The following is an 11,904-nucleotide window of genomic DNA, read 5'->3' as shown; positions in this document are numbered from 1 at the left end:
TCTATCTATCTATCTATAGTTACCTGTGTCTACGCCTATGTTTTGGTGGGACCTGATAGGAGTTTTCTTGGTCTTAGTATTGTAGGCGTCTCCTTCTGTAGTACGTCGTGTATGTTCCCTCTATTAGGATTTCTGTCAGCACTGGAAGAATGCCAATCTTTCTTCACGTGTATCTCTGAGGGTATAATCAGGTTAGCTCAGATACAGATGTTTGGATGTAGGTATGCTTGAATATGTAGGGGTCCCATGCTTCACGTATGTATGTATGAATGTATGCATGGATATGTATGAATATGTATGTATGCACGGATATGTATGAATATGTATGTATGCATGAATATGTATGTGTACGAATACTTTGCTATCCTTCCTGCTATTGTCTTTCCCATACATACACAGATCTCCATACATAAATAGTCACACATACATCCATACGTGCATCCCTACATGCATATTATATCTTGACACCTTGGTCATTCGCTCGACATTCGTCCTTTCATTCCTTCTTCTTTCGTTTTTCTTTCTTTCTTTTTTGGTTGGTCTGTTTTCTTTAGCTTCGTAATCAAGTCCTTCATGTCTTCCCGCCTGTTGAGGCAGCTCACCAGTACTGGATGGGGGAGCTCCATCAGACGATCGCCTCCGTCTGTCTCCTTCCCCGTCTCTCTTCACGCGTCGGCTCAGCTGCGGCTATTGCGGCCGCGGGTGGAGCCCCCTTAAGCACAGCGGGAGGAGGTGCAGATGAGTATGAAGAAGAAGAATCGACGGATGAAGAAGAAGACGATCTTAATCATAACAGCTCTTCTGCTGGTCGCTCAAGTACAGGAGAGGAAGGGGGAGGAGATACCACAGGAGGCCGACGTCGTATACATAAGGATAGAACGTATAGACATCTCGTGCGACTCATTGATCCTCCAGTCTTCACGCATGCATATGGAGTTATTAATGGTAAGCAGCAGAAGGGAAAGCGAGAAGAATAGAAGGCATGAGAGAAGGAAAAGCTCGGGTTAAGAGAGACAGAGGACAAGGAGCTACTTGGATGTCTGATGTAGATGTAGAGAGTTTTCCCATATGTGTGTATATATCTAGATAGGTCTATGTGGGAGTGTAGGATGAGGGAATAGCGGACACGTAGTGTATGTAGGTTTGTCGCTTGTTTCTTGTTGAAGTATGTGCTCATACCTTCATTGACATCCAAGAAGAAGTCAGAGAGGTGATGGAGAGGTTCAGATGTCCTTTCTAGGCACGTGAAGAACGCAAGGAGAAAGAGATCTATCTATTTATCTGCCTATACATGTTCTGATGTTTCTTTTTCATACGGACGCAGTTACATGTCGTCAAGTATTTTTCTCCTCTCCTGTTACTTTTGAACCGGAGAGCCGTCCCGTATCTACCTCTGCTTGCGATGATGTGTGAAATACCTATATATATATATATATCTCTACATTTGACCTGCTCCTTCTGTTTTCTCTCTTTCTTTCTTTCTTTCTTTCTCACTCGTTCTTTCTTTCTTTCTTTCTTTGTGTGTGTCTTCTTATCTCGATCCTTTTTCTTCTGTCTTTCAGAGAATGTGGAGAAGGTGAAGAGATACGTTCAGACATGGTTGCAGTATCAAGTCTTATGGGACGTCGATGTGAATGAAGTGATCGGTCGGTTAGCTGACGATATCGAGACATGGCAGCATCTGTTGAATGAAATTAAAGCAGCTAGGAGCACCTTCGATACACATGAGAATCGAGAAGTCTTTGGCGCGACTCACGTCGATCATCGCCAGGTAGGAGGGAGAAGAAGAACGAGAAGAACAGAGTGGAAGAGCAAGAAGAAGAACAAGAACATGCAAAACAAGAGAAAGAAGGTCACAGACACATGACGGGCACTTCGTGTCTCTGAGAGATCTGGATACACATGTCCATAGACGTATACTCGACATAGATACGTTTTCTTGCATCTGCATATACGCACAGATCGATACACACACACGTCTTTCTACCTCTCCCTACATGTAGATAGATACGTAGCGATACCTAGCCATACATACATACGTACTTACATACATACGTACACATTCATACATACATATAGGCTTATATGTGTCTCTCAGTGTGTGTGTATATGACATATACCATGTAGAAAAACATGTGTATACCTATAGATAGATCTATATCTGTACGGTGGTTTATGTCTATGATGTCTGAGGGAGGTGTAGGCCAGCAGCACTTGCTTCTTCTTTATGGTCGTGGGGAGTTCCTCTCTCAAGTATCGACGCTTGACGGCAGGTGGATCTAAGATAGAGATGATAGAGAGATGCTGTTCTTTTTACCTCCTAGTCGTCTTTCAACATATTCTGTGTGTAGCTTTTCTTCTTCTATTTCATGTTGTTCTCGAGTCAACTGTGCTATGGAGAAGGCTGCCTTAAGGCGGTCGGTTAAGGCAGTTGTCTGAGGCTATTCATATGAACGATCTCTTCTTCTTCTGTTGACAATCCCGTTTTTTCACTCTATAGATGCCCTTCTTTCTTTCTTTTCTTTTGTGTGTTGTTCTTCTTCACCTTCTTCTCTTCGTCTCTGTCATTGTATTCTTCTTCCTCTCCTTCCTCTCCTTACTCTCCCTCCTCTTCTTGTTCTTCTCTTCCTTTTTCAGGCCCAAGCGAAGTTGAATACGAAGTACGATGGCTGGCACCGTGAGATACTTCATTCCTTCGGCCAGAAGGTTGCCGGTCGTAGTGAAGGATTTTACAAGCAATTGCATGCACTCTTGAATGAATTGGAAGAGCAAGGAAGAGCTGAAGATCCAACCGAGACCACAATGGATGCGATGACGTTCCTCTCTATGTCACGCTTCCAGATGGAGGCCTTGATCTCCGGAGTGGGTCCGCATGCAGATGATTTACTTTCTTCCCTAGTTCAAAATTTGACACAGTTTCTCCTAAAGCTCCAGGAAGCCTCTAAAGCAGATATCGAATGGGATGCGACGGTCGAGAGTCTACGTGCAAGCGAGCGTCTCTTAGAACGTCAGAGATTTGCCTTCCCCACAGATTGGCTATGGATCGATAAAGTGGAGGGTGAACTGGAGACCTTGCAGCAGCTGTTAAGACATCAGGTCCTTCTAGTCGAGCAGAATCGCGAGCAGATCGTCGATATGGTGAGGAGATTCAATGAGAGAGTCCAGTATCGTCTTAAAGAACTGTATAGTGATTGGATGACGCAGCGGCCTGTGAGTAGTGATGTATCTCCCCAGCATGCAACTCAAGTGTTAACGCGATATGAACAGAGACTTACGTCTTTATCTTCACAATTTCATGCTGGCAAGAAGGCGAAAGATGTCTTAGGCTTGGAGAATGACGATGTTGATGGAGGGGAGCAATTCACACCCCAAGCCCTAGAAGAAGAAATTAACGATATGAAGGGTGTTTGGAATGCCCTAGGGACTCTCTTCTCCGATGTCGCGACCTTACGGGATACTCTCTGGGCGGCGCTTGTCCCGAAAAAAGTGCGACAGCAGCTGGAAGATCTTCTCGAAAAGATCAAGAAGATTCCATCTCGATTTAGACAGTATGATGCCTTTGAAGAAATGAGGACCCATATCACTTCCTATCTCAAGCTTAATATGCTTATAACTGATCTACGGACAGACGCTCTTAAGGAAAGGCACTGGAGAGTCATCATGGGCATCTTGAAGATCAAAAAGAGTCTTCATGACGTCACCCTAGGAACGCTATGGGGTAAACCAAACAAACGCATGCACCTTCCCCAGCACTCTCTCTCGCATTGCATCGTCATCCTTCTCAGCATGTCTAGAGAGATATATATTTGTGTATAGAGATTATTTATGCTTTATCTGTCTGACTGCATGTATATGCATCTATGTTTCTCCATGCTGGAGCCGTTGGATTTCTAGGGCGTAACAACTTCATACACATCGTCGACACATACATGCTTAGGTATGTATATGCACCTATGTGTATTGATGCATGGACGGGGTATAGATGTATATAGATAAGGTTTGTGTGTGTTCAAACATGTAGGTGTGACTTTTCCCATACTGAGTGACTGTGTGTATTGGGAAGCGCGGGGAAGGTGACAGGGGGAGAAGAAGTGAAGAAAGAGAGAAGATACTAGTAGGGCTGCTGCCGATGCTGCTCCTGCTGTACGTGGTTGAATGAAGGTCCCTACTGTTTTCTACGTGGGATCGGCATATATCTCCTTAATCACATAGATAGACTAACATCTACACTCGAGAGAGACTTCCTCTTCCTCGTTTTCTTCTTCTTCTTCGTGAGTGAGTGAGTGACGTCCTTATCCATCATTCATCTTCCCGTAGAGGTTTGATCCTATCTTGGCTCTTATTCGTCTCCTTTGGAGCCTTTTCTCTGGCAGTGCTTCTGATGCCCGTACGTGTGCGTGTGTAGAGAAGTCTTGCGTAATGACCAAGATGCGGTGGCTCCTATTATTCACACACAGACACACACGGAGGGGGGGTGCAAGTCGATAGATGATATGGAAGAAATAGGCAAGAGAGAGAGAAAGAAGAAATCTAGAGATGAAGGGAGAAAGGGAGAAAAAGGAGAAGAGATAGGTAAGTCAGAGAGACTCGCCAGGCGTGTAACCTTATGGATGGATAAGAAAAGGAAGATAGACTTTCTTTCTTTCTTTTCGTATGTTACCTTTGTGTCTATTGTTACATTTTCTTTCGTCCTTCTGTCGTTTTCTGCTTTTCGTTCTTCTGCAGATGCTGATCTGTTAGCTAATGAAGCAGCGATAAGAGAGATTCTCATACAAGCACAAGGAGAGACGGCTTTAGAGCAATTCTTAAGACAGGTACGGACTCTTCTATCTTACTGATATCTTGCTTCAATCTGTTTTATTCTTTTCTCTCGAGTTACTCTCTCTCACATCTTCTTCACTCTTTTCTTCTCTTCTCTTTGTGAGAAGAGGAAACATTAGGGTCCCTTCAGCAGTATAGACGCGTTCATGTAGAAATCTGTATATACCTCTGTCCATGTGTATGTACAGATGTATATACAGATTTATACACGAACGCGTCTATATATATGTGTGTCTCTATAGATCTAAGTGCATTTGTATATCGTTCACATATTGTTTTGCTGTCGTATTTTGTGGGTTGGATTCCCATATGCTTTCGTCTTACATCTATAGGCCTACCTCTCTATATCGGTCTACCCATCTATGGACGATCCGCTATCTATCTATCTATCTTTAATCTATCTATCTATCTACACATTCGTCCGTCCTACACGTAGACATGTGTCGTTGTATATACATCATCATATGTGTGTAGATATAAATGTAGATGTATGTGTGTCTTTATTGTCGAAAAGCCCTTTCTCGAGTAAGAGGTTCCTCCCCCTTGAGTTAGGTGAATCTTCTCCTTGCCTTCAAGCGCAGAAACCATAGAAACGGGTGCTTTGCCTTTTTCTTCTTGCATTTTCTTACGGCTTCATTAAGAGACATTCTCCACACAGTCGCTTATCTCTGTATACAGCAGATGTGTATAGATGGGTTTGTATATCAAATAGACATATACGTCTGGATGTCAAGGGCGAACAAGACGTGGGCTGTGGTCTATGGCCTCATACATAGATCTTTTCATATAGATACCTGGAGAGAGGATATGCTCTACTCGATATTAGTAGGACATACAAACACGTTAAGGTATGTATATACATATATATATATGTGCATGTGTACATACATGTACATCTATGGCAACACCCGTTTCGCGTCAGTGTGGTGTATATACCGGAAGCTCCAGAAGACTCTATATGTAGTGTAGCTGTATATAGAAACTGACACTAAGCTATCTCCCTCTCTGTCTCTCCGTCTCTCTCTTCTTTCTCTTTCTTTCTCCCTCTTTGTCTGTTTCTTTTCTTTCTTTTTCTTTTCATTGTGTGGGGGTGTTTTTTTCTTTTCATGCTATGTGCGGCTGCAGGTGAAGGATTCGTGGCAAGATCGTGAGTTAATTTTTGTCGCCTACGGGACCAAAACCAAACTGATTAAAGGCTGGGAAGATCTCTTCCAACTCATAGAGGATCAGCTCTCTGCTCTACAGTCCATGAAAATGTCGCCTTACTTCAAGGTGAATACCACTATGGACAGCTAGCTCTCTCCCGGGACTTTTTCTGTATCGATCTATCTATCAATCTATCTATCTATATTCAATTCATCTATCTTTAATCTATCTATCTGTCTATCTATCTATCTATCTATGGGGGTGCGAACGTCTTAAGACGTGTGAAACGACGAAGAAAAGGAGAAACTGTTTATGTATATTTACAGCTAGATGTATAGATATCTAGCAGTGCTAATCAGTAGGCAAACTAGTTCGTTTGCAGGTAAATAGGTCTTCGCTTGGATGGATGGAACGAATCTCTTTGAGTCCAATCCATATAACATGTCTATATCTCTATCGATACATATGTAGGTCTATTCATAGTTCGATGGATGATCATATGAGAAGAAGAAAGGAATAGAGCTAGGGTGTATGTACTTCAGGTTGTCTTGGAGTGTCTGTCGTCTTCTATGAAGAAGAACTTTCTCTTGAAGGTGTTCTACTGGGGGGGGCTTCACTTGAATTGAGAGAGAAAGACGGGGAGATAGATGCAAAAAGAGAGCAACAGAGAGCTGCCTTGAGGTGGAGTCCACTTCTTCGACCTTTTCATGCTCTTACTATGCATATCTTTATTCCACGAAACATGTATTTACCTCTCGGCTTTCTCCGGGAGGGAGACTGAGAGTGTCTACAACTTCTATAGATTTTCACATACAGAATGAAAGGGTCTAGCACGTGCGCACAGACGTATACAGAGACGGTGTTTCTTTCTCTCTATATATGTATATACATCTGTATACGTGGGAGAATTTCTTTACATGTCAAAGTTTAGAGGATTCTCGCTGATTCCTGCTGCTTCTGTCGTCTCTTCTCTTTTTATCTTTCGCTCTCGTCAATCTCTCTCCTCTCTTTCTTTGGTATCTCTTTCTTTCTTTTTTCGTTTGTTATCCCTTTCTTCTCTTTCTTTCTTTGGTGGTTTTCTCATGTAGATTTTCGAAGAAGAGGCCTTGACGTGGGAGGATAAGTTGAATCGATTGAGAAGTCTGCTAGACAGCTGGATCGAAGTGCAAAGAAAGTGGGTCTATTTAGAAGGAGTCTTTACAGGCTCTCAAGATATTCCTATGCTCCTACCTCAAGAACATCAAAGATTCAAAGGCATCGATCAAGACTTCAAAAATATCATGAAAAAAGCCTCCACCATCAAAAATGTCATGGAGGTATGCCTACTATCTATCTTTAATCTATCTTTAATCTATCTTTAATCTATCTATCTATCTATCTATTTGGCTGGTCAGCTTGCGGCCATCTAGTCATTGTGGGTAGACGCTCTATGTTCATTCGAGCGTAAAGGAAGGATAGGAGGGATCTCGGGTCTGGTGAGGAACCCTTAGATAGCTGTTGGATCTTCGTAGGTTTCTGAAGACCGAGAATGAGAGTCTGAAGCCCTTTTTGAAGAATGGTAATAGCATTATGAATATTGCAGACACATAGGTACGGGAGGGAGAGAAAGGTATCGATGGATGTATGAGTGTGAAGGAGGATGATGTATCTGTGTAGTTTAGAGGCGGCCCTCAAGATATGTGGATAGAAAGATATGCAGACATCTAGACAACTTATTTGTATGATGGACGAACCAACTTTACTGTGGAGCCGCTCTCTCGCTTAGCAGTCTTCGTTCCGTGGAAGGTGCAGCTCTTCGCAGAGGAAGCAGTTCATTAGTACTTCTCTACGACTGAGCTGTAACCTCTTACCAGGCGGTCTATCTCTCTCCCTTTGTATGTCTTTATCTATCTTTGATGTGCTGGGTGAGGTGCCTTTCTTCTTGCTGTCTTTCGTATCCCTCCACAGTCTTGTAACCATAGATACAAAAAAGCTTTTCTTGGGACCCCTGGCTGTACAGGAACCTACGTCAGGTAGCTAAATGGACAGATGGCTAGTTAGATTGAAGATAATAGCTAGATAGGTTGCGTGTTCAGAACTCTTCTGGGGTCTTCTAAGAAGCCCAGTCGACTTGATAATAATAGCAAAGAAACTCTTTGTAAAGTTATACATATATATGTATGTGTGTGTATATACACTCAAAGAGGTGCATGTACACCTGAAGTAGGAGAGCTGTGTTGGTGGTGTGTATTTGTGCATGCCTGTGTTTGTTGGTTGTGTTTTTCTGTTTATTTATTTATTTGTTTATTTATTCTTTCTTTCTTTCTTTTCTTTCGTGTTTCAGGTAGCAGCTATGGATGATTTAGGGCGTCAGTTGGAACGTCTTTCAGATCTACTTTCTCGTATCCAGAAAGCTCTGGGAGAATATCTCGAGAAACAGAGAGAACAATTTGCACGTTTCTACTTCGTAGGAGATGAAGATCTTTTAGAAATGATAGGAAATGCAAGAGATGTCAAAGTCGTTCAACGGCATGTGAATAAGCTCTTCGCCGGCATAGCCGTTCTTGATACAGATGCGGAAGACCCCACGGTCATCACTGGAATGAGGTATGGTGGCTAGCTGTAACATACAACGATGGTGTCTAGTTATACACAGAGACGGTGTCTACTTTTATGACCAGGGTTGATGTCTACTAACAGATCGTGTGTACCTGTTTATGGAGATAGTCTCTACTTCAATATGAGGTAGATCTGTACTTCTGTGTGTATGAAGTCTATTGCTCTATCGATCATCTATGGGCGTTTGAGCATAGAGCATGAGAGGAGCGGTGAGAGAAGGAAAAGATTGAAGCGAATTGCAGGAAATTGTCGTTAGTATGGTTCCTATCTTTGAAGGGACTTCTTTCTCTCTCTCTGTGTGTCTCTCACGACTGTTCACAAAGAGAGTGAAAGGCACGTTAACACTTCATTCGCTCTTTCGTGTAGACACCCGTATACACGTCCACGCGTGACTACTACCTACATACATATATATGTACACACCGTAGGCAAGCCTATATACACATATACGGTAGGCGTGTACATACATACTGTTGTAAGGGCGTTAGTACCGACTGGTATAGATAGGTATCTCCATCTCTCTATACAGGTGGCATACACCCCTCCCTGTACATGCGTAGATGTCAGTGATGCATGTATAACTATATATATATATATATCCATATGTCTATATATATCTCTCTATATACAGATATATGCAGATACCCATGTGTAGTGGCGAGCCGTCTGCACAACTTTGCTCCCCGGCGTCCGGTTCCTTGAGTGCAATACCTCTCGCTTCTTTCCCATCGAGCGAAATATTGATGACGTGTCTTTCTTTCTTTCTTTTCGCTTGTTTCTTTTTCTTTAGTTCTAAGGAAGGCGAGAGCGTTCCGTTTGTGACGTCTATTCCTGTTCTTCAACATTCCTCTCTGAAGGATTGGCTAGCCGCTGTGGAAGAGCAGATGGTGTCTACGCTAGCTGATTGTCTAGCTAAGGCGATCGTGCAATTAGAGCAAGTGAATATGCCGAAGCTTTTACAACAAGCGAAAGAGAAAGGAGGGGAAAAGACAGATGAAAATCTAAGAGATCACCCTTTCCTTAAGTGGATAGCGGCCTTTCCTCTACAGGCTCTCATTCTAGCTCTCCAAGTGTCATGGACGAAGTCTGTAGAAGAAAGTCTCAAGGCAGGTGGAGGTGAAGCGGGGGGTGTAGATACAGGAGGCGAAGGAGGAGAGAGTGCTGTGGATCGGTCGAGTCATCCCCTCTATACAGGTGTTTTGAATTACATAGTAGATCTCTTAGGATTCCTAGCTGATAAGGTCGTTATGGATGTGGGACTGACTGTACGTCAACGCATGGTGCAGGTTATAACGGAGCTCGTACATCAAAGAGATGTCTGCAGGTAACCTTCACACACCCCTTCTCGGGGGATATCATTGATACTCTCTCTCTCTCTCTTTCTCTCTCTTTCTATGCACTATCTATCTCGCACAGTCTGTCTCTTTTTCTCGCTTTCTCTCTGTGTGTGTATGTGTATATATGCGTGTATGTATGTATCTATTTCCACTCCCTTTTATGCGTTGTGATTGGGGGAGTGGAAATCCCTATGTTTCGTGTTTCTTCTTCATGTACTCTCTCTCGGTTTTCGATATCTTCGCGTGGCGTGCGTGAATTGCATGTGCTTGCTTTCCTACGCTTTCTTTCGTCTCCTTCTTTCCGAGAATCTCCTCACGTCTTCCTACACTTATATGCGTATATGTGTATCTATATATATATGAATGTACATATGTATTTATCTGTATGTATGTATATACATACCCGTGTACATGTGTATACATACGTCTGGGGGTCAGGTGGATTCTGGCAAAGGTGGTGATTCCTTGTCCATTACAGTTCCTGTGTGTTCTTAGGCTATATTCACCAGTCTTTCTCTGTCTCTACAGATGTCTATACGTATAGTTAGCATAGGGTAGCTCTGACTTCTCAACGTATTAGGACTTTCATTGAGCTACGCTCTGAGGCGAGATCTACAACGACTACTAGAGACCTTTGCGTATCTCCTCTCTGTATGCCCATCTATGTATCTCTACCAGGAGAGGCTAACTCTGACCGGCAAAAGAGCTAGCAGTGTGACGACAGCATGCAGATACTTTATGTATCAGCCACTAACTCGCTCGAACTCATACACGCTCCCTACATACATACATGTATACACATATCTTACCTCCAAGCTCCGGGTTCTAATAAGGTAACTCCCGACTCGTGAGCTATATATACATACGCTGTGGTATGAGGGGCTATGCTTGTATTTAGTAGGGAGGCTGTAGCTGCTCCATGCCTGCCTTACTACAGGTGATCAGCGTCTTGTTCTTCTTGTCCCTGAGGTCACTATATCTGGCCCGCGTAGACATCTTTCTGTTCTCTATCGAGGTATCATTAGATTGCACGTGAAGAAAGACTGTACATAAGCGATGCGTGTATCCTGCTTGTGGGTCACTAGTATCTTCATTAGAACACGGCTGCGTCTTGTGCAATGCTCTCAGATTTCTCGTGGATGCCGGGGTGATGCATAAGGAAGATTTTCGCTGGCTTCAATACATGCGGTTTTACTTCTCTCCTCCTAAGGGAGCGAATATTCTTCCTCAGACATCTCTGCGTATTGCTATCGCTGATGCGAACCTCTCATATGGATTCGAATATCTTGGTATGGAGATCGTGGTCTATTCGGTCATATCTCTCTCTCTCTTCCCCTCTCGTTTTCTTCTTTTGCTTCTTTTACTTTCTTCTCATATCAGTGTGGAAAAGTGACTAGGCAGGCATACAGTCAGGCGCCTGCATGCACTCGGCTTGAAATGTTTGTCTCTCTTCTTGTTAAGACTTTCTTTCTTTTTTCTTACGACGCCCACTCTAGTCCGTGGAGGTCGCCTTATACTCAGTCAGTTATACTGCAGAGAGGTGATCACCATACTGCTCGAGATAGAGCCATATGGATTTCCATATTCTGTAATATATATATATATAGTACGTGTATACATACTTGTGTATACAAGGAGTGCTTGGTAATGTATGGTTTATGCATTCAAAGGATTTGCATGCGAAGGAGGTGTATGAATATACCATTCATCCGTATACAAGGTGAAAACGCGTTCACATAGATAAGAATACACACACAGTTGCCGATGTATTTCTCCTGGTATGTTTGGCGATCAAGGGGCTTCTCCTTCAGTCAGCTCAAGTGTGTATGTATCCATGCATGTATGTAAGTGGCAGTCTATGCTATTGCCCTGGGTTCCTTATGAACTATCATGGCAAGAATATATCGACATTTACAGACATATAGAGATAGATGGATAGATCAAAGATAGATAGACAGATAAAGATAGATAGGTAGATTAAAGATAGATAGATAGAGAACAG

General features: G+C 42.9%; 1 protein-coding gene across 1 annotated transcript in view; it reads left to right on the top strand.

Annotated features, from left to right (window-relative positions):
* The window catches only part of CSUI_008495 (dynein heavy chain), a gene marked incomplete at its 3' end in the record, with an annotated part of 14,408 nt that overhangs the window by 2,202 nt on the left and 302 nt on the right, over positions 1–11,904 (top strand). The window contains exons 3-11 of the mRNA XM_068068627.1: positions 555–945; positions 1,563–1,771; positions 2,638–3,718; positions 4,726–4,814; positions 5,947–6,093; positions 7,056–7,283; positions 8,291–8,553; positions 9,356–9,889; positions 11,031–11,191. Of these exons, the coding sequence (XP_067919397.1) occupies positions 555–945; positions 1,563–1,771; positions 2,638–3,718; positions 4,726–4,814; positions 5,947–6,093; positions 7,056–7,283; positions 8,291–8,553; positions 9,356–9,889; positions 11,031–11,191 (3,103 nt within the window). The remainder of the gene's footprint in view (positions 1–554; positions 946–1,562; positions 1,772–2,637; positions 3,719–4,725; positions 4,815–5,946; positions 6,094–7,055; positions 7,284–8,290; positions 8,554–9,355; positions 9,890–11,030; positions 11,192–11,904) is intronic.

This window comes from Cystoisospora suis, assembly GCF_002600585.1.
Source record: "Cystoisospora suis strain Wien I chromosome Unknown contig_4761, whole genome shotgun sequence".
Taxonomy (NCBI): Eukaryota; Apicomplexa; class Conoidasida; order Eucoccidiorida; family Sarcocystidae; genus Cystoisospora; species Cystoisospora suis.
This window is presented reverse-complemented; position numbering and strand designations above follow the sequence as displayed.